This window comes from Acomys minous (genome assembly GCF_964271855.1).
Source record: "Acomys minous genome assembly, chromosome: 4".
Lineage (NCBI taxonomy): Eukaryota > Metazoa > Chordata > Mammalia > Rodentia > Muridae > Acomys > Acomys minous.
The window spans coordinates 72,858,349-72,882,810 of record NC_140486.1 but is presented as its reverse complement, the minus strand read 5'-3'; the positions used below and the strand labels follow the sequence as shown (position 1 = coordinate 72,882,810).

Here is a 24,462-nt window from a genome sequence, read left to right as displayed (position 1 = left end):
CCCCCACTATGTGCATGCCAGGAGCTTGTTTCTACATTAAATTATCCACCATCACCTCAAACCAGCAAACTGTGCAAGTCTTTAATGCGTTATTACCTATATATCTAATGGCTCAGGGATTACAGTTCACCTTCTAAACAATGATTAAAAACCAGACAGGGGTAGTTAAATAACAGAAACTAAGCAAAACAACAACAACAACAACAACAACAACAACAACAACAAATCATCATTGCCTTTGCTGCCATACTTTCAGAAATATCTGTTGCTATTTAGCAAGTTGTTTTAGTAACATCTTTTAAATAACATTTGTATTTCGGAAATTAAATTTGGCCTCTGGAGCTTTACGCAGCTTTTAATCCTCACAGAGGTGTAGTCTTTGCAGTCGCAAGGCTACGACATCTGTCTGTGACAGTCCTGATGGATGTGCTGAGCCACACTTTGGAAGCGTTTCTCATTATTTAATGATTTCTGTTCTGGATTATTGACGTTTCTCCCTATTGAAAAATTGGTCTCTGGTGACATGTGGAGGTCACTCGCTGCCTCTGCTCTGCTGCTCTGGGCTTATGTAGGAATTGTACCAGCTCCAGAGTCCTGACAAGATGTTTTTCTCTTATAGAAGAATTCCTGACACTTCAGGGGAGAAAGTGAAGGTTTCCTGTAGGAACACTGTATCCCTTTGTCACAGCGTGAAGTACAGTCCTGCTTCCTCTCCCTGTGACAGTGTTCCTAACCCTTTGAAATCGCTGCACATATCACTGTGGCTATTTCTGTAATGACTGAGGACAATTGTGTGTTTACTGAAAATAGTAGAATTAAGGATTTAAAATTGGCTGGGCATGGTGGCGCACGCCTTTAATCCCAGCACTTGGGAGGCAGAGGCAGGTGGATTGCTGTGAGTCTACAAAGTGAGTCTAGGACAGCCAAGGCTACACAGAGAAACCCTGTCTCAAAAAAAAAAAAGAATTTAAAACTAAGTTACTAAGGCTGCTTTTTAAAAAAAAAAAATTCCAGTACTTTTGGCTGCAGAACCTGTCAAATAGACATCCCCCATCCAAAGGTGCAAAGAGACTGAAGGGCTGCCTTTAATCTGACTGCCTTTTCAGATCTTCAGCAAGGAGGATGTGTGAAGACGCAGTAGCACACGTTTATTTTGAATGTATGCTCAGCCGCATGTTTTATTGGGCTCTCTTTGCTTAGAAAGCGATTGTATTGTGTCAGGGCTTGTTCATCTGATATAAAATGTTTTAGTGAGTTGTATATAGTGGGAAATAGCAGCTTATGGGGCTTTTTTGTTGATAGTTGCGTGTGACTGGAGCAGAGTCCCCCAACCTGCTGAGGCACCCAACACACTCGAAGGAAGGACTTGATATCTTTTCTTAATAATCTTAATGTAGTCCATGCTGGGGCACAAAACAAAAGGCAGCCTTCAGCAGTAACTCTTCACGCACATGGTTCTACACAGGCACTATCGTAGGACTTTGTAGATTCAGAACCTCATTTATTCTCAGAAAGGCAGCCTCATCCCCATTTCACAAATGGGAGATGAAGTAGCCAACGCCACCCAGGGGTCAACAGGGCAGGAATGAAGCTCAGGGCCTGTGTTTGACAACAAGGTTCTCTGTACTGGCAGCTGGCTGCTGTGTCACTGCGCTAAGTGGGTGACATGTCTATAGAGACAGGTAACCAAAACCTAGGAGGTAGCACAAAGCAGTGTCTTTTTCTGTACTGTGCCACTACTACACAATCAATACGTTTTACCTTTAAAATAATCTCAAAATAGAGACAACAGAAACTCCACGTGGTTTACCCTTCTTCTTCTTCTTCTTCTCTCTCTCTCTCTCTCTCTCTCTCTCTCTCTCTCTCTCTCTCTGTGTGTGTGTGTCTCTCTCTCTGTCTCTCTCTCTCTCTGTCTCTCTCTGTCTGTCTCTCTGTCTGTCTCTGTCTGTCTGTCTGTCTGTCTGTCTATCTGTCTGTCTGTCTCTCTCTCTCTCTGTCTCTGTCTCTGTCTCTGTCTCTGTCTCTCTCTCTCTCTCTCTCTCTCTCTGTCTCTCTCTGTCTCTCTGTCTGTCTCTGTCTGTCTGTCTGTCTCTGTCTGTCTGTCTGTCTGTCTGTCTGTCTGTCTCTCTCTCTCTCTCTGTCTCTCTGTCTGTCTCTCTCTCTCTCTCTGTCTTACCATGTAGCTCAGGCTATCTGGAATGTGCATTGCCCCTGCTAAGCCACTCCACACAGCTACTCTCATTTTTTTTCCCTATTTCAAACAACATTCCTGTTGGAACAGGAAAAAACATGGAGCTTTCCTTTTGGTTTAAATTTGAATCTTTATTTAAACTGGGAATGGCCTTGCCTTTTGTAGAAAGCAGGCTCTGACTCTGTTTGGTCCCTTGTGGTTGTGTGGGCCGCCTCCTCCTGCAGCTCCCTCTGAGACTTGGCTGGATCTGCCAGTGTCTTGCTGGGATGTGTGCTTCCCTTCCCTTGGCTCCGTGGGGAGGCCACAGTATCTCACTACCTCACATCAGGACTTAATCCACGGGCTCAAGACATGGAAGCTGATCTTTTCCATTCTAAAGCTCCCCTCAACCTTCTACCTAATGGTCTCAACTAATACCATCACCGACACAAGCACCTCATGAGCAGTTGCAAAGCGGTTATTTTATACTTCTAGTGTTCTTTACACGTTTATTAGCTGGAAAGCTTCTTGAACAGCACAATTGTTGGTGGGCTTTCACGTTGTAAATATGCTTTGATCTGTGTGTGTCCTAGGTTTCATTTCTCTCATCTCTGGCCCATGGGGGCCATTCCTGGGGACTCCTTTATCTTTTGACGCAGTTCTGTTAGCAGTCAGATGCTGTCTTCCCTCTCACTTGCAGGAAAGAAGTTGAGAGGCCTGGAAGCAGCAGCTGGCACCTACTTCCCAGCTTCCCCTTTCTTCACCCCCTCTAAGCCCACCACACATAGGCACTGCCTACTCGCCCTGCCCTTTCCTCGGCCTTCCTTCCTCTGCAACAGGAAAAGCCAGGGCAGGAAGTGCCCGACCATGGGGGCGTGGTGCATTGTAGTGGCTTCCATCGGCACTTTGAACGGTTATTAGTGATGCAGAAAGGACCACACTGTCTACTATCCCTGTCTTAGACAGTTCCTCAGTATCACAAAAGTAGCTCTTGGTACCTGAGAGGTCCAAAATATGGAAGTATGCTCTCTTGTTACATTTGACGTAATGACTGGTTTTGAAGAGTGTTTCTCTGTTTTCTAACTGAAGTCCTTTACTTCCTACTAACATTCTGTCAGGTGTGCTCCCTCATCCTGGGTATTGGGCTTGCACATCACAGTGACAAATGCCAACACTATCAGCACCTAACTCAGTGTGAGGTAGGGTATTTAGAACCTGTTACACAGAGAGGGCATCCTCTGAGTAGCATCAGGCTTTCGAGAGTGGAATGACATCTTCATCTGTGCTAAAGAAGCCCAGGGTCATTTCTACTGCCCTTTATGTTTCTTTAAAATGCTGCTTCCTTTTACAGCAAGTATGAACAGGAGCTGACCCCTTCTGCCTGTGCCTACTTAAGAACATGACGATAAAGCTGCAATGCCCATTTTTATGTTGATTTAATGTCTCTATTCAGAACATTATTTGTTTGCCCTATGTATATGAATCTGGCATTTACTTCTTAAATGATTAGGGGGCACAATTAGGATTTGGGCTGGAGAGATGGTTCAGTATATACAAGCACCCACGTGGCAGCTCACTACCATCCAATTCCAGGGATCCAGTGGCCTCTTCAGACCTCGGCCAGCACCAAGCGTGCATGTGGTGCACACACACTCATGCAAGCAAAACACTCACAGTTAAAAGAAAATGAAATATTATGTTATTATTATTTTTTTTTTGTTTGGTTGAGAATGGCTCCTGGAGAATGTAGTTTCCAAGCTCTGCACACAGGGACATGTAACGTGTGTGGCTGACATAGATGAGAGTCTCTGGCACTTTGCTCTGGAGAACGGCTAATGGGCCACCGTGGAGCTGCTCCACTGACCATGGTAAAACATGGTTGAGTTGATGCTAAGTCCTGGCAGTTTTCTCTTGTTAGGAAAGGAGAAATGTAAAAGAGTTGCTGCCTTTAGACTGAAATAGACTAGTGAGGTAGCACATTTCTCTCCTAACACCCATCCTGTTTTCATCAAGTGTTGCTATTTTTAAAAATTTTGCTTTGAACTTTAGAACATTTCATCTTTAAGGTACTTGTGTGATGTCATACAGATTTAGCCAAAAACTCAAGTGACTCCTGAAAATCTCATCTGACAGTCTGTGGTCATCTTCCACTTACCTTTTCAATTGGATAGCATGTATGCACCCAACTTTTGATCAAATGTATATTTTAGGTATATCTCTTCATAAAAAAAATGAAACTGGTTAAAAGTAAGTATTACACTAACCAAGGACAATACAAGTAGTAAACACCGAACCCCTACTCTGATCTAGCCAATGGGCAGCACATTCTCCACAGTTATGTGGAGAACAGGGACTACCTCTGACATGAGCTCTGGTGCCCCATATTTGACGAGCTCCCCTTAGTGGGGAACCCTGGTGACACTCACTCAAAGATGAGACTTGTTAGCCTATGACCATAAAGTGGGGGAGGAGATCCCCTCAGACATGGACCTAGGGGAAGGTAAAAGGGTGGGGGTGGGAGGGTAAGAGGAACGGACGGATACGAGTGACAGGAGAACAATTGAGTTGTAATCTGAATAAATTAACTTAAAAAAATAAATAAAAGTTAATAAGACACTTCTTAAAATAATGAAAGCACACTTTTAAATCCATAGTAATTGGTTTTTACTAACTACTATAAGAGAGGTTCCTGGGGCCAGAGAGATGGCGCAGCAGTTAAGAGCACTGGCTGCTCTTTCAAAGGGCCTGGGTTCGATTCCCAGCACCCACATGGTGGCTCACAACCATCTGCAACTTCGGCTCTAGAAGTGACACCCTGGAGCACCAGGCACACGTGTGTAAACAAGCACACGTGCGTACTACCACCACGTACTTTCTCCGCTGTATGTCAGCAGTTGAGGGCCAGCACGGCCTGCTGTGGCACTGCAGGTTAGGGTAATCTAGAGAAGCGAGGCTTGTACTGGACTCTGGACTCTTGGCACCCTGACTCACAGCTCCCTTCCCTGATGGCCGTTAATGCACGTCTCAGTTTATCCTTCAAGTACCTTCCCTCAAAGAGCTTTCTGAGTAAAATCTTTCTCTACCCTTAATGGAGGACATGGAACTAAAACTGCTTCAAAATTATCTGTCCTGAGATGAGATGGGGGGGTGGTGCACACTTTTAATCCCAGCACTTGGTAGGCAGAGGCAGGAGGATCTCTCGGAGTTTAAAGCCAGTCTGGTCTACACAGTGAGTTCCAGGAGCCAGAGCTACGTAATAGAGACACCCTGGATGGGGAGGGCCAGCGAAGGTTCCGAGTTCCCTAGAGTAGATTTACAGCCACTGCCAATCTCCCATCATGTATGCTGGGGCCCTAGCTTAGGTCCTCTTAACTGAGCATCTCTCCGGCTTGCTTTGTTTTGCCTTTTAGTTTGTGAAGTGCGAAGAGGTCATAGCTCCTTCAACATCATGAAGAGTGGATGATTTAATATAGCCCTCAGTCTATATTAATACTTCTAGCTCAATACCTTCTCAACTTTTAATCTCAGCACCTATTATATTTCTAAGAACTACTGAGGACCTCACTGAGATCTATCTACATAGGTCATATGCATTAGAAATGAAAACCAACCAACTGTGTAAATATTTATTTTCAAAATTGATAATAAACAGATTTCTACATTAACATTAATATCATGTATGAAACAGAATGAATTTCTTCTTTTTGTTAATTTTTAAATTAGCATACAAAGCAGTGGGTTTCATTATGGCTTGGCTTTTCTCTGCATGCGTGCACGTGTGTGTATGGGTGTGTGTATGTGGGGGTGGGTGGGGGTGGGTGGGTGTGCATGTGATCACCACCATCATGTGCTGCCATGTGTGTGCCACAGCGTACAATGTGGAGGTCTGAGGACAACTTGCAGAAGTTGCTTGGTTCTTTCCTTCCACCACGTGGATTCCAGGGGTTGAACTGAAGTCATGAGGCTTGGCAGCAATCAGCTTTACCCACTGAGCCATCTTGCCAGTTAGATTTAATATACGTCATACAGTTCACATAGCTATATGAATATAGTTTATACTTGACAGACATGTACTTAAAGTTTTTATTATTATTATCTTTGCTTTATGTGTAAGAGTATTTTACCTGCATAGGTGTGCATTGCAGTATTTTACCTGCATGGGTGTGCATTGCAGTGCCCATGGAGGTCAGAAGAGGGCATCAGGTCCCTTGGATCTGGAGTTACAGATGGTTGTGAACCACCACGTGGGTGCTGTGAAACAAACCCAGGTCCTCTGTAAGAGCAGCCAGTAAACAGCAAAACCATCTCTCCAGCCCCATATGTATAGTGTTAGGACATAAACATCTAATATAAAATTCTTCTTCCTCTTTTTCTTTGGGATGCGCTGGTACAGACCATGGGGAACTCATATGCTGGGCAACTGAAATCTGCGAGATTTGAGGAAGCACTGCACAATTCCATAGAAGCCTCGCTCAGATGTAGCAGTGTAGTACCACGGCCAATCTTTTCCCAGCTCTACTTGGACCCGGACCAGCACCCTTTCTCATCTGCAGGTAAGTTTCTCAGTCCCATGCATTGCTGGAATGTTCTTTTAAAAAGTTGAGATTCTGAATACCGGGAACTCAAACAAATGCTAAAAGCAGTAGTCCTCCCCGCCTCGCTCCTCAAAGATGTCTTTCAGAATTTCTCTTGTAACCTATTTTCCATAATCATCTTTTTAAACTTAAATTTTAAACAGATGTCAAACCCAAGGTGGAAGACCTAGATAAAGATCTGGTAAACCGATACACTCAAAATGGCAGCCTGGATTTCTCTAACAACGTAGCAATTAATGAAATGGAAGATGATGAAGATGAAGAAGAAATGTCTGACTCACACAGCCCACCAATTCCCTATTCGCAAAAACCTGCCCCAGAAGGGTCTTGCACTACAGATGGTAGGTTTGCACTTTTGAGTTCCTTTTCAGCTTTGTGTTGTAATTTCATCTGACCTGTTTCCAATCTTTCCATGTGGGGTTCCAGACTGGACACCATTCGTGGATGAAAGGAATGAGTGACTATGTCCTCACTCCCAAGGTCTCTTAAGTTGTCTACAGGAAACTCAGCCCCCCCCACCCCCCGCCACCTCTCTCCACCGCGCGCATGCGCGCGTGCGCACACACACACACACACACACACACACACACCGGCCTATAGATAAAGAGACTGAGGGTCACAGTTGAACCACTTCCTTCAGAGGATCTGTGCAAATATGTGTTCACACACAGGTCAGGCTTCTCCAGTACTCAGTAAGAATTCACTCTCATGAACTTTTAACGTTTCCCTTTAATCCCAGCACTCTGAAAGCAGCGACAGGTTGCTCTGTGAGTTCGAGGCCAGCCTGGTCTACAAGATGAGTCCAGAACAGCCAGGGCTACACAGAGAAACCCTGTCTAGGAAAAAAAAACAAAACAATATTCTATCTTTCTCCTCCTTTTAATCCACCCCTGAGATAGTAGTAGAAATTCTAGATGCCCTGACTCTACACCTACTGAAAACATTTTTATTACATTTGTGTATTGTGGGGTGTGTGTGTGTACGCATGTGTGCACACACCAGCACGCATGCTCTCATGAGCCACAGCACACACATGGATCAGAGGACAATTTGCGGAAGTGGGTCCTCTCCTGCCACCTTGGGGATGCCAGGGATCAGACAAAGATGGTTATGCTTGCTGGCAGGTGCCGTTGCCTACTCAGCCATCTCACTGACCCTACAGCTACACTCACTGAGTACAGAGATAAAATAAAAACCCTTTATAAATATTACAAATGTAAAATACTGCATACAATATAAAAATGTAAATAGTTTGATATCCACCTCACCCCCGAGTTTTTTGAGACTTATCTCATTATATAGTATGTGCTGGCCTGCAACTTTATAGAGCGTGCAGACCTCCAACTCCGAGATTCATTTACCTGCCTCTGCCTCCCCAGTGCCGTGATTAAAGGTGTGCACTATCATGCCAGCTGATGACCTCACTCTATTTGGTCATGTCACCTTTATTTCCCACCACACTTTTAACCACATTTTAAATGAAGAACCCCTGTTGTCTAATGTTTTCATTGTTCAGTGTTTCTGTGATATCCCAACTGAAAGTCTCACTTCCCTCTACCTAGAACTCAGCTTCTGATGGTCCACCTAATTAGTGTGTGGGATGTGGTTTTTATATTCAGACTGACATTTCCCTGGATGGCATCACAACATGCAGACTTTGAGGAGACATAGGGGTCAGGAAGAAGAAAGGTCCAGATCTCGGGACAGTTTCCTGTCAAAACTGGGGGAACAAATAATTTGATGTAAATTAAAGCCTTATCCAGGTAAAGCCAGAAAAACACTTGGCCTTGTTTGGGAGTTTGTTTTTTCTTGATTTCCTACTTCCTGGAGAATCTGACAACCCATAGAGGGATCCAGATCTTCTTGCTGGAGGGAAAAAAGACCTGACTAATCCTCTATAGCTCACAAGAAGCCCTAGAAGGTGTGTCTGTTAGTGTTCTTCATGCGAGGCCTGCCCACAGCACACATCACTTCACTTATGAATGGCTCTCTGCCCAGACTTAATATGGCGCATCCTATTTGCTCATTTTGATGTACCGTAAGTCTTTCAGCAGTGGAGATGTGGACAGTGACAGCGGTATGTTGCTGTTTACTCAGTTTGTTTCTCATTACACCTTTTTCTTCAACTGAGCAGTCACCTCATCAAGTAACAAACAACAATGAACAACACTTTAACTGACGGTGTCTCACTGAGAATTGAATTACCTGTGATATAATTAAATAGAACCAGAGTAAAAACTTAGGGGATGATTTTGAAGTAAGCCTGGTAGAGTTTTCCCTGTCCAGTGCTTGGAGTATGTTTTCAGTTTGGCTGTGACGTTATTTATAACCAGGTATTTTGAAAAGATACCAAGATATAAATGTGATGACCTAAAAATAACATGCCTTAAATCCCAGCACTTGGGAGGTAGAGGGGAGTGGATCTCTGTGAGTTCAAGGCCAGCTTGAAATACACAGTGAATTCCAGGACAGCCAGGGCTACATGGTGAGAACCTGCCTCAAAGAAAACAAACAAACAAAACTGCAAAGTTAGGGTACACTCTGTATATTTGTGTCAGGATCTCTCTCTAACCCAGGCTGACCTTTAACTCAAACTGTAGCTATAGAATTCAGGGTGATCTTTCTACCTCAGCCCCAAAAGAGCAGTGGTGATTTTAAAGGTAAAAGCAGGCAACTTTTCTGAGAATAAAGACATGTTCCCCACCAAAGCAGAAGATTCAAACCTAACCCATTCTGAACTCAAATTCCTACATCAACTGTTTCCATTTCTTATGGCTATCCATCATTGTTCATGTCCCCTACATAACTCCCCCATAAGATGGCATTTAAATTTTTAAAAAAGACATTTATAAGGTGGCATTTGATATTTCACACACTCCAAAGATAGTTCTAAGAATCTTCCTGTGCAAAAGGAAAACAGCCCTGACGTTGTGCTCACAAAACCAGCATTGAAACACTGTGCCCTTGTTTGGAAATACCACCTTCCAGTTCCTGGGAAATCCCTTGTTTACCTAAGGCTTGAGGGACCCTAAAGCTATTTTTAGAAGCAATTTAGGTAAGCAGATACTTGACATCTGATGGGCTACTGAGCCTTGCCATTCATAGGTAGATTTTGGTTGCTAATTTCTTATGTAAATTATTGGACTAGAGTGGGTCCCTACCCTGCTGGGAGGCAGTTGATTGTGTATGCAGGTGAAGAGCAACCAGATTTTCAGCCTCTGAATGCTGCTTTGATTATTTAGTTTGGGTTACTGCTGTGTCAGTAAACTTTCCTTTCCCCCTTTCTATTTACTCTGGAGCCTCCAAGTTAGAGATAATTGGAGAGATTGGATAATTGGAGAATAAACCTCTTTCTATGAAGTGAAAACCTTGGCTATTTTCTTAAGATGCAGATGCAGTTTATAAAGGAGACCCCTCTGCTGTCACCACCACCATCACATTTTAATTAAAATCATTTGTCTCAAAAGAGAGTTGTCAGGAGAGCAACCTTTCATTATTGCTCTCAGAAGTGAGCTGATCTCCCAGAGCAAGTTTACAAAGAGTGCCCTTCCCTTCCTGTGCACAGTTCAGCCTAGACTCAGGGGTGCTCTGAGGTGGTCCTCTAGTGGCTCATATTAGCCATATTAGTCTTCCGAGTTATCTCTGTCATGAAGGATGGATTCTATGGCTAATAGCTCTTCTTTACAGGGACAGCTTATTTGCTCTTAACATAATATTTTTTCTTTCTTGGGGATCTCTGAGCTATAAAGTATTTAATTTGCTGTGCTGACCCCTGACAATGAGAGTTTATGGGAAACAGTCAGGAAATGTCTGCAGCAAAACTCCAGGCCCTTGGCAGGCAAACTTTAAAATTTTTAGGCTAACTACAAACTTAGCTTAGTAACTTTACTTCGATTCTGTGGCCGTCTTTGGCCATGAACTGATTTCCTGACCTTAGTCTGGCCTAGTGTTGCTTTCTCTTTCCACCCACTTTTTCTATTTAAATTAAATTGCCAGGGGCTTCTGTTGGCAAGTAACTAGAAGAAAGGAAAAGCCTTTTACACAACTGTTTTTAGAAGCAGCTTTACATTCATTGAAATTCAAGCCAGCAGTTCCATTTTATACATATACAGGAAGCACCATTGTTGCAATTAATGAGTTAGTGCTTGTGTGTTTCTATTAATGTGAACAATCAAGTCTATGGTTTACTTTGGTTCCTTGCTTTCATCTAATGTCCTTTTCTGAGCCATGATCCTATCAAGAATAGTACATCAGATTTAGTTTGTGTTATCTCCTTAGATTCCTCTTTTTTTTTAAAGATTTATTTATTATGTATACAGTATGCATCAGATCACATTATAGATGGTTGTGAGCTACCATGTGGTTGCTGGGAATTGAACTCAGGACCTCTGGAAGAGCAGTCGGTGCTCTTAACCGCTGAGCCATCTCTCCAGCTCCTAGATTCCTCTTAGACAGGACTTTTTAAAGTCCTGTCTTTTTTTCCTGGCTTTGATTACCCTGGCAACCTTAGGAATATTAGTCAAGGACAGTCTAAGAAACAACCTGTTGGAAGGGTTTTCTTCTCACGAAGACCACAGGGATGTGGTCAATGCCATGTCCATCATGTTGTTCCAAGAGTGCCCAGTATCAGTACCGTATCTTACTGACTGGGTGCTGAGCTTAGTTACCTGAAGCAGTGTCTTCTTGCGAGCCCCTCTCCCCCACCCCCCCACCCCCATGCTGTGGAAGAATTGCTCACAGCAGGGGAGTTTATTTGAAGTTTTACCTCATGGGGGATTGTTTCTTCTCCACCACTTATTCATTTGTTTAACTGTCTATTTCCATCCTGTGGACATTTATTTCCTGGTTTGTGTTACACACAACACTGCTGAATTGCTGTTATTTAAAAAGTCCCATTTTCAGACACTGCAAGCTCTCCAGTGGTTGGTTTTTGCAACCCTTTTACAGACCTCTCTCTGCATTTTCTCTTTCCATTGTTTCAGGTACCAATGTTCCAAAGAAAAGAAGTCTAGAAAGCAAGCCTCTTACAGAGTCCATCACTGTTTAATGATTATTACTTTTGACCTCTCCTCCCGCCATCAACGGGAACCCCCAGTTCTATAATACTAAAATCTATTCATGCTTCTTCATTTAAGTGGATTATGTAGTTTTCATTTTGCCCCAGAAACTACCCTAAATAATGGTTCCTTCAAAAAGAAAATCATACTTTCTTTGGGCACTCTCCACATTGTGCCTTCTCAACTCTGTGTTTAGCCAGGAGCCAAGATAGTAGGTTCCCCTGCCCCACCCTTCACCACTCTCATCAGAAATGTCCCTCTCTGGACTGGGGAGATGGCTTGTCAGCAGAGTGACAGCTGGAAGTGTGAAGGCCTAAGCTCAGACTCTCAGCACCCACATAAGAAGCCAGGCTTACTTGAGTGCACATCTCTGTAACCTTAGCGGAGTAGCAAAGGAGACATGCTGGTCCCTGGGATTCACCGACCAGCCCGTCTAGCCAACTGGTGAACTCCAGGGCCTATGGGAGACCCTATTTCCAAATAATAGAGTGGAGACCAAAATTGAAGAAGGCACGTGACATGGACTTTTGGCCTACAGGAAAAGGGGGAGGGAGAGAAGAAACAAGAAATGTTGTAGTCTAAACATAGATCATTTCCCCCCTCTTCCCCCTCCCCATCTCTTCTCCTCCCCCTCCTTTCTCCTCCCCCTCCTATTCTCTCCCCTTCCCCCTTTCCCTCCCTTTCATCCCCCTCTACCCTACCCTGTGTTAGTTTGGGTTTCATTGCTGTGAAGGGACACCATGACCAAGGCAACTCTTACAAAGGAAAACATTTAATGTGGGCTGCCTTACAGTTTCAGAGGTTTAATCCGATGTCATTATGGTATGAAACATGGCATCATGCAGGCAGGCATGGTGCTGGAGAGGTAGCTGAGAGTTCTACATCTTGATCCACAGGTGGCAGAAGGGGACTGTGTGCCACACTGGGTGGAGCTTGAACATAGGAGACCTCCAAGCCTGCCCTCATAGTGACACACTTCCTCCAAAAAGGCCGCACTTCCAAATAGCACCATGCCCCATGGGCCAAGCGTTTGAACACATGAGACTGGCATGGGGGGGGGGGGCAGTGTCGCATTCCTATTCAAACCACCTCAGTGTGTATGCGCCACCACATGACTACCTAGTACCCAAAGGGACCAGAGAAAGGCATCCTCAGGGAGCTGGAGTTGTGGGCAGTAAAGAGTTACCATGTGGGCACTAGGATCTAAACTAGGGTCCTCTACAAGAGCAGCTCGCTTTTTTCTGGAGTTTGTTGCTGCTGATGTCATTGTTGTTTTGGGTTTTGTGGAGGCTTGTTTGTTTGTTTGGGGTGGTGAGATAGATTCGCACTCTCTATCACAGGCTAGCCTTGAGTTCAAGTTTTAGAGGTTGAAGGAACATCTTACTTGGAGTTAGAGATCTGGGCTGTGGTATCCTCTCTGCTGGTTTATGGTTATTTGGCCTTCATGGAACCTTCTCTCATTTACACATTGACAAGGTTACAGTAGATTAGTGTCTCTATCTTTGAGTCACAAATCTCTTTTAGTAACATAGGCTCTTTGAACTCCTCAAGCATTCTGTCATAGCATGGCCTATGGTAAAAATTTCAACTTTAAGTAGAAAGCAGCTATTCTAGATTGATCAATATATACTCATGTTTATGCTAGACAATAATTGTCAAAATTCAAAAATTATACTTTGTTTTAGGAGAGAAAAATGGATTTAAATGTTTTCAGCATTTAAAAAACACTCAAAACTCTCCTTTCCCCCTACCCCCAGTTCTAATTATAGAACCTAGGACCTCAAGCCTACTAAGCAAGTGCTCTCCCACTGAACTGCATTCCCAGACTCCAAATCTACATCTAACACCTCAGATGTGGAATTTATATATTTGGGAATAAAGAAGTTTACTTCCACATTTTTGTATTTTGCTCTATGTGATAAAATTCAGGCTGGATTATAATTACTAGTTTTTTATCTTTTAATATTAATTCCCAGGTCTTGAGAGGCAGAGACAGGTGGATCTCTGTGACTTCAAGGCAATCCTGATTTACTTAGCCAGTCAGAGCTACCCAGTGAGAATCTATCTCTCAAAATAAAACAAAACAAACATTAATTTTTTGGTGTCTAAAATCATATTGATGCATTTTATATCTTACTGATTTTATATATGTGTGTCTGTATGTATGTATGTGTTTATGTGTATATGCATATTTGTGTGTGTATGTGTGTGTATGTGTGTGTGTTTGTGTGTGTTACTAGGAACTGAATGAGGGCCTTGCACATGTTAGGTGCACTCTATTACTAAAGTACTTTCCCATTTCTAATATAATTTTAACAAGCTTTCTTAAAATAAAATAAAGTAAAATCATAGTTTTCTTTATTCTTGAGAATTTCACACACACACACACACACACACACACACACACACACACACACATATATATGAGACAAAGTTACATCAAGTTCATACATGTATACATTGAGACATGGTTACATCTGTTCTCCCACTTGGCTCTTTCAGTTTCCCCCATGTGTCCCACTCCCGGCTTCATGCCCTTTTTCTCTGATAGGCCATAAATCTAGGGCGTGCTGCCCATGTGTGTACTGCATAGAGCCACACACTGCAGCGTGGGAAACCTGCCAGTGAGAACACACTCAGAAAGGAGCAACTCTCTAGCAGCCATCACCTTCTGGCAGCTCCTTATTAAGGGGAGATGTCTGAGTGAGCGAGGGTGATAAATTCAACTCCATCTACCCAATGTTAATATTTGGATGCATTAGCAAAATTACCTTTCTGTGTTTATCTGAACTTCTCAACTTTAACCAGTAGCCGATGACAGTACAAGAAGCAAAGTTTTCCCAGAAGGTCCTGTGTGTCCGGCTCTGAAAAAAGTTTGTAAACTGAATAAGTAACATGCCTAAAACATAAATTATTTGTTTTTTTCAGATAAATAGATGACAGTTGAGTAACAAATTGTTAAGGAAGTCAGTGTAACTTTCTGATATTACTTATGTCATGAACTCTAAAAATTGAATTGATTTGATGTGACTGAGCAACATTATTTTGATCACTGTGGTCTTCTGTTGGCTTTCTCTAATCAGTTATGCCTTCTGTCAAGCTTTGATGATCCAAAGCATGCCATATTTGTATTCACCCAGAGTCATACAAAGTGTAATGGAGTTTTCTCTTTTCTTTTTCATATACTAGCTGATGACATCCAATTGTTTGTTGGCTTATGGATAAGATCATAATATGCCTTAGTGCTCATGGACCCCCACGTTTCTTCACAGCTGAGCTATAGGTTACGAAGGTAGTGTTAGTGTTTCCCCCAGGTTTGAGTGGGGGGGGAGTTAGTTAGGTGTTCATCTGCCACCTTCCACCAACCTCCTGTTGCAAAAGAACCCCAAGAAAACTTAGGTAAAATGAAGAAATTACTGGAATAATCCAGAAGCTAAAGGTCGTAGGACTAAACCATGGAAAATGCAGATCCGGCTGGGCTTCCGGGAGTACAGTCACTGTCAAACCTGCCTGGCCAGGGTTCTGTCTCTGGGGAGAGACATCTTTCATAGATAAAGAAACAACCAGGTGCCAGAGATCAAACGGGGTCACACCTCCTCGCTCCCAAGCCCCAGGTTGAAAATTCCTATACAAAATCTTTGATTGGCATGATTTACCAGATGTGCACTTCTGGACCAATCAACTGTGACCAGGAAAGTGGAATGTTAAAGTAGCCCAGATAGAGTGGAATTCCAGTGTCTGGTCAGCTGGAAATATCACAGCTCTAGGGAATGCATGTATCAGAGTGCAGAGGGCCATCCTAGGACATGTATAACAGGACCATAGCTGTCCTCTGTGATGCTGTGTCTGGGAATATTCGCTTCTTACATTTTCTTCTAATTAACACAGTGTAAGTTCCTTGCTTTCTTTTTATTTTAATGGGTTTCTCTGTGTAGCCCTGGCTGTCCTAGAACACACTCCATAAGCCAGGCTGCCCTCGAACTCACAGAGATACATTTGCCTCTGCCTCCTGTGTGTTGGGATTAAAGGCCTGTGCCGCCGCCACCTGACTCAGTGTATGTTCTTAAGGGAAAATGGTCTGTTTAATCCTGTATCTTTAGGCTTATGAAGTATTGGTTCATAAATTGTGAAATAATGAGTGAATAATAGTCCATCACAATGTGATCATATAAGGACTTGTCACATCTAGGCTTGTCGAGTGAAAACAGTCTGTTCTGAATTCCAGTTCTGACCAGTTCCCTGACAAGCACTAAGCTCTGAGCTTCAGTGTCTGCTGCAACAATGTGGGGGAGCATCTGTGTCCAGTGCCTCAGATTGTCCCAGTTAGAAGTGACTTCACATGAAAATAAAGACTTGTCTAGGGAGAGGGATCACTGGGTAAAGTGGTTTTCCTGCAAGCATGAGGACCTGAGTTCAGATCCCGGGTACCCACCCCCCAAAATAGACAACAGAGTATCTGTAACTCCCACACTGGTGGTTGGGGAAGTAAGAGAAGACATAGAGATCCCTGGAACTAATGGCCAGCATCCTAGGCAGCTGGTGAGCTCCAGATTCATGAGAGACTGCCTCAAAATAAGGTAGAGAGCAACTGGGGAAGACAGCTGACATCTCTGCAGGCACCTAAACACACACGTGCACACTCACATGTAAGTACAACACACACACACACACACACACACACACACACACACACACACACACACGAGGAGGCGGGGGACATTATAAAAACTTACCAAGTCCATATAAAAATTATGTACACTTTCCACGGTTTGCTCTCTTCTATGATTGCCTCACTTGAGTTGTCATCGTGATGGAATCAAATAGGAGGGATAGTTTATCTTCTTGTTGGGGTGCATGGGTCATCTTCTTGTTGGGGTGCATGGGCTTTGAGTCCTTAGCCGTGATTCCCATAGATGAGTCTGTTCTGCAGTGGGGGTAAGGAGGTAGTACCTTGCCTCAATAGTCTGCTCTTTCTTCTGTTCCTAGGGTTCTGTCAAGCAGGAAAGGACTTGCGTTTGGTGTCACTGTGTATGGAACAAATTGACATCCCAGCAGGATTCCTCCTGGTGGGGGCCAAGTCTCCCAATCTTCCGGAACACATCCTAGTTTGTGCTGTGGACAAGCGATTTCTACCAGATGACCATGGGAAAAATGCACTTTTAGGTGAGTGTTTAATGCCTATAAAAGTCCTCCCAGGAGAAGGGAATTGAAATATATGTTTATTAAAAATTATCAGAGAATTCTATATGTATGTATGTATGTATGTATGTATGTATGTATGTATGTATGTATGTCACTGAATTAGTTGGAATGTAAATGGTTTAATTTCAAGCAGGAAGTTTTTTCTCTTATTAATTTAAATACATTTTACTTTTTTATTGTAAAAAATAGGCATGCAAAACTTATTGGGAAAATTAAAAACACCATGTAGTTTACCCAAATTTAGTGTTGGGTCTAAGGTAGAATATCTGCTTAGCACATGTAATGCTCTCAATTTCATCCTTAGCCATGTTTTAAAAAATTGTATTTTATTAAAGTGAAGGCTGCTTTTTATAGTCACTGATCTGAACCTGATGTCAATTCTCAGTGTAAATTACTTACTTTGTAAGGTATACGTAATTTGCCAATACTACCTAATACTTCATAGATATGACTAGTTTGAATGTAAAATGTCTCCGTCAGGAAGGAGATTAGAGAGGGGCATAATAATTATATTATATTATATTGAGAGATTACATATATATTATATATATATGAAATTGTGAAAGAACTCAATAAAGTATATGAAAATGTGACCCACAGGCTCTTGTGTTTGAGCCCTTGGTACCCACTAGGTTCTGGGGTTGTGGAACCTTTAGGAAGTAAGGCCTGGTTAGAGAGCTCCTACACACTGCTACTCCAGCCTCTTCCTTCCTTGGCAGGATGAACTGCATCCTCTGAGCATTAAGCCAGATAAGCCATCCCTCCCTTATGCTGTTTCTGTCATCAGTCTATCACAGTTACAAAACAGCTCCATTACATCAAGAGGAAAGAAAGTGAATTTTGTGTTTTGGCAGGATTTTGTGTTATTGCCTTGTTTTGAGACAGTGTCCAGGCTGGTTTTGTGCCAACTTGACACAAGTTAGAGTTATCTGAAAGGAGAGACCGTTGATAGAAAAAATGCCCACATAAGATCCAAGGGTGGGGCATTTTCTTAATTAGTGACTGATGGGGGAGGGAGGGCAGTCCATTGTGGGTGGTGCCATCCCTGAGGAAGGTGGTCCTGCGTTCTGTAAGAAAACAAGCTGAGTAAGCCATGATGAGAAAGCTAGTAAGCAGCATCCGTCACGGCCTCTGCATCAGCTTCTGCCTCTAGGTCCCTGCCCTGCTTGAGTTCCTGTCCGGGTTTCCTTCAGTGAAGGGCTATGATGTGGAAACATAGGGAAAACAATAAACTCCTTCCTCCACAGCTTGCTTTGTGTCACAGTGTTCCACTGCAGCAATAGCAACCATGCCCTTTTTCATTTCTTCATTCAACAGTAGTTATTTAGAATATACTATGTACTGAAAATTATGATGAGCTATGACCTGGAGGCACATAAATTATCATTCATTCACTTAAGACTCATTGGTGATGTAGAACAATTTGGGAAAGATATTTAGCATTTTTAAAGCATTATAGTCTTTTCCATTGGAACAGATGAGGTATAGCTCTGACTAAAAACCCTGAAAAAATGTCTCGTAACCCATCAATGGTTCTTCATGACTAGAGAAATCCTAATAATACAGAAAGCAATGTCAGATTATGTTGCTTGGATGGATGGACAGACAGATGGATGGTTGGGTAGTTGGATGGACAGACTGATGGACAATTAGATGGAAGGATTGATAGATAATGGGTGGATAGGTGGATGGATACACAGATGGATGGATAGTTGGGCAGATGGGTGAATGGATGGGCAGATGGGTGGGTGGATAGATGAATGGATGGGCAGATGGGTGGGTGAATGAGCAGATAGTTGGGTGGATAGGTGGATGGATACACAGATGGGTGGGTGGATACGTGGATGGATGGGCAGATGGATGGGTGGATGGGCAGATGGGTGGGAGGATAGATGGATGGATGGGCAGATGGGTGGGTGGATAGGTGGATGGATGGGTAGGTGGGTAGGTGGATAGATGGATGGATGGGTAGGTGGATAGATGGATGTATGGGCAGATGGGTAGGTGGATAGATGGATGGATGGGCAGATGGGTAGGTGGATAGATGGATGGATGGGTAGGTGGGTAGGTGGATAGATGGATGGATGGGTAGGTGGGTAGGTGGATAGATGGATGGATGGGTAGGTGGATAGATGGATGGATGGGCAGATGGGTAGGTGGATAGATGGATGGATGGGTAGGTGGATAGATGGATGGATGGGCAGATGGATGGGTGGATGGGCAGATGGGTGGGTGGATAGGTGGGTGGATGGGCAGATGGGTGGGTGGATAGGTGGGTGGATGGGCAGATGGGTGGGTGGATAGGTGGGTGGATGGGCAGATGGGTGAATGGATGGATGTATAGATGGGAAGATGAGTAGGTTGATGGATAGAAGGTTGGATGAATTGGCAGATGTGTGGGCGGGTGAGTGGAAGGATGGATGGATGGATAACTATAGTAACTTGGTGAACTAGACAGTCATTGACTTTTTATTTATTGTTATTGGCCTATAGTTTCAACAAACTGAGAAATGCACATATAGTCTCTAATAAAACCCTCTGAATACATTCTAAGGCATTTATAAGCTTATATTAATGTTTATTATTTGATAAAAATGACATAAACTATTACTTAAGATATTAATTAACCAGAGATCATGATGATCTCTTATTCACCATTCTCCTCTAGTATTTACCAGAAGGTGTTCAGTAAAATCTTTTGTGTATGAATGCTCTATCTGCATGTAAACTTGCATGCCAGAAGAGGGCATCGGATCACTTATAGATGATTGTGAGCCACCATGTGGTTGCTGGGAATTGAACTCAGGACCTTTGGAAGAGTAGCCAGTGCTCTTAACCCTGAGCCATCTTTCCAGCCCCCAATAATTTTTATAGTAATAATTTGAGCAGCACATTTATCATCCTTTGAGTTATTGGTATTCTCCAATGGAGATATTATACAGGTCTTTATAGAGGATATAAAGCCCCTTGTCTCCACTCTTTGTCCTGGTCATCTCTGTGATGTGCGTATGCTCTGTTTTCATCAGGTACGACGAGTAGAGGATCTCACTGCCTTACGGGTCTTCCCTTTTTTTGTGCATTAAAGGAGCCAATGGCTGGTTTTTCATAAAGCAGCACATTGTTCCTCATCCTCCCAGTCTTCTCTGTTTTCTCTTTCCACATCTGCTGCAGACAGGCCATTGAGAGTCTCATTTTGTTTAATTAGTGCAAGGGATCATTCATACGTTCAATATAAAAGAATAAGAAGCTCAGGTGAGTGAGGAGAGGGTGATGAAGAAGAAGTGGGAAGCTCAGGGAACCTGTGTCTGTCAGAGCTCCGCATCACGTGGCTTTGTGCACGCCGCCCTCCCTGGTTGGTACTCACAGCTTCCCGTTCCCAGCTCTCAGCCTTCTCTCTCCAAGACCAGCGTTCATGTGTAGTTAAGATGAACCACATATGGGTTCCAATTTTACAAACTCTTACAAATCTAAGGTGTAGTACTATCCAGATAAAATTCTAGAAGAGATTCTAGCTGTCCCATATGGGGTCAGATACTTCCCATGTGCTCGGAGGCCATGGGTCTCTGGGACAAGCTGCTGTAGTAAGCCAGGCAGAAAACCATGAGAAGGCCCCGCAGGCTTTTAAAATAAACTTGTTAAGAATAATAAACAGTAAGTAGTTAATGATTAAATAGTTTTTAAGTAATGAAAAATACAAGTTATATTTTATTTATTTGGGTTTTTTTGTTTTGTTTTGTTTTTTTGAGACAGGGTTTCTCTGTGAAGCCTAGGCTGTCCTGGACTTGCTTTGTAGACCACGCTGGCCTTGAACTTACAGAGATCCACCTGCCTCTGCCTCCCAAGTGCTGGGATCAAAGGCGTGCGCCACCACACCCAGCTCTTTACAAATGATATTTTAGGTTAAAGCTTTTATTTTTGTTTATTCATTATACAAAGTGGCAGGTTCCATAAAGATGGCATTTAGGCATATCATATTCTTTGACACATGCCCTGGTATCTCTCAGCATCTTCATAAGGGAACTGGCAGGGCAAAAGCAGGAAGAGCTTTAGGACAAAATGTCTTTCTCTTCCTATTTCTTTTCCCTCCCTCCTCCCTCTGTCCCTCCCTTCTTCTCTTCTTTCCTCCCTCCCTTCTTTCCACCCACTCTCCCTCCCTCCCTCCCACTCTCCCTCCCTCTCTTCCTCCCTCCCACTCTCCCTCCCTTCATCCCTTCTTTCCTCCCTCCCTCCTTCCCACCCACCCTCCTTCCCTCCCTCCCTCCCTCCCTCCCTCCCTCCATTCCTCCCTCCCCCTTTCCCTCCTCTCCCAGAGCTGGTGGTCTACTTCAGGGTCTCACACAGCCAGGCAGGTATTCTGTCTCTGAGCTACACTCCTCAGGTCTTTCTACACTATTTAAATTCTGTCACATGGTACTGTCCACATGTTTTCTTAGCCATCATCCTGCTATAGTGGCATTTATCTTATTCCCGGGCTTTTTCTGTTATGAAAATGACTCTTCTGTTGTTGTAGCTTGTCTGTGAATTTCATGTTAGATAGCAGCTGAATTTCCTGAATTTTTTAACATAAGAGTACTAGCTTACAAGCATTGGTTTCTTTGCAATTGTATCTAAACAATTTAAAATCAAAGGGGGAAAACTGGGGTGGGGGAGTTGATGGAAACTTACCCCTGCTTTTTTTCCCCTACTGGAGTATTTCCTAAAGTTGAAACATTGTTGGTTCACAGACCATGAACATGTTTATACTTTTCACACCTAGAAGTAGAGGGTCAACTTACAAGGCCACTGGTAATACTGACTTCCCCTGTTCAGGGTTTTCTGGAAACTGTATCGGTTGTGGAGAAAGAGGATTTCGATATTTCACGGAATTTTCCAACCACATTAACTTGAAGCTCACCACGCAGCCGAAGAAGCAGAAGCACTTAAAGTACTACCTAGTCAGAAGCTCCCAGGGTGTGTTGTCAAAGGGACCGCTCATCTGCTGGAAAGGTAACTGGACTCCAGGGAAGGGGTGGGCAGAGTGCAGGTGTGGGGTAGACAAACAGCTCAAGTTCAAAAGGCCGCTGGAAAGTGTGAAGCCCTTTGGGAGGTTGTTTGACTTGCCCCTTGCTATAATTAAGTGAAGCATTTGAGTCCAGGTAAGTTAGGCTAGCGGACTATTTGTCTCCAGAGAAGACGTGCAGCTCCAGGGCTGGGAAATGCATTCCTGGATGTCTTTTGATTTAGAGAGAACCTGAGTGTAAAATGTTCTTTTTTGCTTTGTTTCAGTGTGTTAGTAATTCTCCCCAATCTACATTTTTCTATTTTTACTTTACCAAAACATACCCCAAATAGCAATGCAGCCTCCTGAATGCCTGGAGAGGTACGTGATTGAGTTGACAGTTTGCTCCTTTGGAATTAGCAACAACGTAGCCCACTAATCGGTAGGAAGCCACATCTTCCTGTGCTTGGTAGGATGACCACAGGTTTACCTACTATACTAATGCAGTTTCTTTGATGCTGAATTTTTTCCACTTAAAATAATTGTCTTTATTCTTCTTGCCTACACAAGATTTTTACCTGACTGTGGGATGTCATAATAAATCCTAATTGCAACAGCACATTTGTCTCTGAGCCCTGCACTGTAATTCACTTGGCTGCACTTGAAGTGGCATTACATAACGCCACAGGGATTTACGTTGCAGAGCTTAAATCTTGCAAGTGCTGAGTCTTAAGAATATCACTCGCAGCTCTTTATCCTAGTGAAGTCCAAAGAATTTTCCTCTAGAAAATATTCTTGAATACCATAAATCATAATTAAAGAGTAAACCCAAGATAAGCAGCATCTTTAAACTTTTTTCTTTAGCTTTTGTTTTGCATAAGTATACTTAACTTCCTGGTGCTCTAAAAGTTCATCTTTGTAGTGAAGAATAACTTTTTCAATTAATTGATTGATAAGTGTGCGTGTGTGTGTGCCTCTGTGTGTGTGTGTGTGTGTGTGTGTATGTGCTTGCACGCGCGCATGCGTGTGCATGTGTGCACACGCCATTACAGCACACACAGGACATGTAGAAGCCAGGGACATCCTGTGGGGAATCTGTGTCTCCCTTCACTGTGTGGGTTCCAGGCACTGAATTTCTGTGTTAGACTTGATGGTAAGCACCTTTCTGCTCGTCAGCCACCTCGCTGGCCAGTTTTTAAAGTAGTCTCATATTATAGCAGTTTTTATTTTGGACCTAAAATTATATGTTTACTTCTATAAAGCCACATAATATCAATGTACATCTATGAATATAATATGCATGAGGCAAGGTTAAACTTTATGCCAAAATACAATCACTGTTTTCAGAAAGCCATAGGATAAGGTGCTTCAGAAAACTGCTTTCAGAACCCTTGTAACCCTGTTATACAAAAATTTATATATTTTTTTTTGATTTTTTGAGACAGGGTTTCTCTGTGTAGCCTTGACTCTCCTAGACTCACTTTATAGACCAGAATGGTCTCGAACTCACAGCGATCTGCCTGGCTCTGCCTCCCAAGTGCTAGGATTAAAGGCGTGCACCACCATGCCTGGCCAAAAATGTATATTTTTATTTCACTCTGTGAGACTAGGAATAGTATAATTTGTCTAGAACTTGAAAACTAAGACACTATCACAGTGTTCCCTGAGTCAGTACACAGTACAATTAGAGTCATATCATATTAATATCACATATTTAATGCAAAGCTGCCATTGCATTATCAATACCACTTGCTGTTTCCTTTCATATTAACTAAGAATAGTAATTTGCTTCTTGTTTGAATATTCCTTAAGATTGAATAGAAAAGTCTGAGAGCAGCCTGGGTAGATTCAAAGTTACTATTATACACTCAAATAAATTATGAACAAGAAGTTACCTGGTATCTAAAAACCTTAAATTTTTTTAATAAATTATTGACATTGTAGCCTCTGTCTTTCCCATAGTGTAGCAAGGCTGTGTTGGTTCCTGGCACTTTTCACGTGGGAACTTATCTGCGGGCCATAGAATGGTGATCGTTCTGAGCCTCACACATCACATCTGGCCTAGGAAAAGTATTCCCGAGTCTGAACAGGCTGAGAGACAGTAATTAGGAGCATCGCTACCATTCAGGGAGCAGAAACGCTTCTCAGGGATTGTATGGTTTGTGTCCCCATTGCCTGTTAAAAGAAAAACTAGTTCCTTTGTGTCCTGTGGTTTTACTCCCGTCTAGAATGTAGAAGCCGACAGTCCTCTGCTGTTTGCCACTCCACTAAACCTGTTTCTTCAGTGTCATCAGCTGTGGCTCCAGAAAACGGAACAGCTAATGGATACAAAACAGGCTTCACTCAGACAGGTATGAAGTGGTTTCATGTTACTGCAAGGGCAGAGATATATTGCTGTACATATCTTTAAACTTGCTTAGCTGGTTTAAGTGAGATGTTTCCAGAATTATTAAGATACCA

General features: G+C 42.9%; 1 protein-coding gene across 6 annotated transcripts in view; it reads left to right on the top strand.

The window, feature by feature from the left end:
- The window catches only part of GREB1L (GREB1 like retinoic acid receptor coactivator), a 216,828-nt gene that overhangs the window by 111,994 nt on the left and 80,372 nt on the right, over positions 1-24,462 (top strand). For all 6 annotated transcript variants that reach the window (XR_014779008.1, XM_084780708.1, XM_084780707.1 and 3 more), the window contains exons 3-7: positions 6,564-6,723; positions 6,909-7,106; positions 16,809-16,985; positions 21,834-22,010; positions 24,231-24,353. Coding sequence is in view for 5 of the 6 variants with exons in the window: in XM_084780708.1 (XP_084636834.1) it covers positions 6,567-6,723; positions 6,909-7,106; positions 16,809-16,985; positions 21,834-22,010; positions 24,231-24,353 (832 nt within the window). In the remaining variant the exon portion in view is untranslated. The remainder of the gene's footprint in view (positions 1-6,563; positions 6,724-6,908; positions 7,107-16,808; positions 16,986-21,833; positions 22,011-24,230; positions 24,354-24,462) is intronic.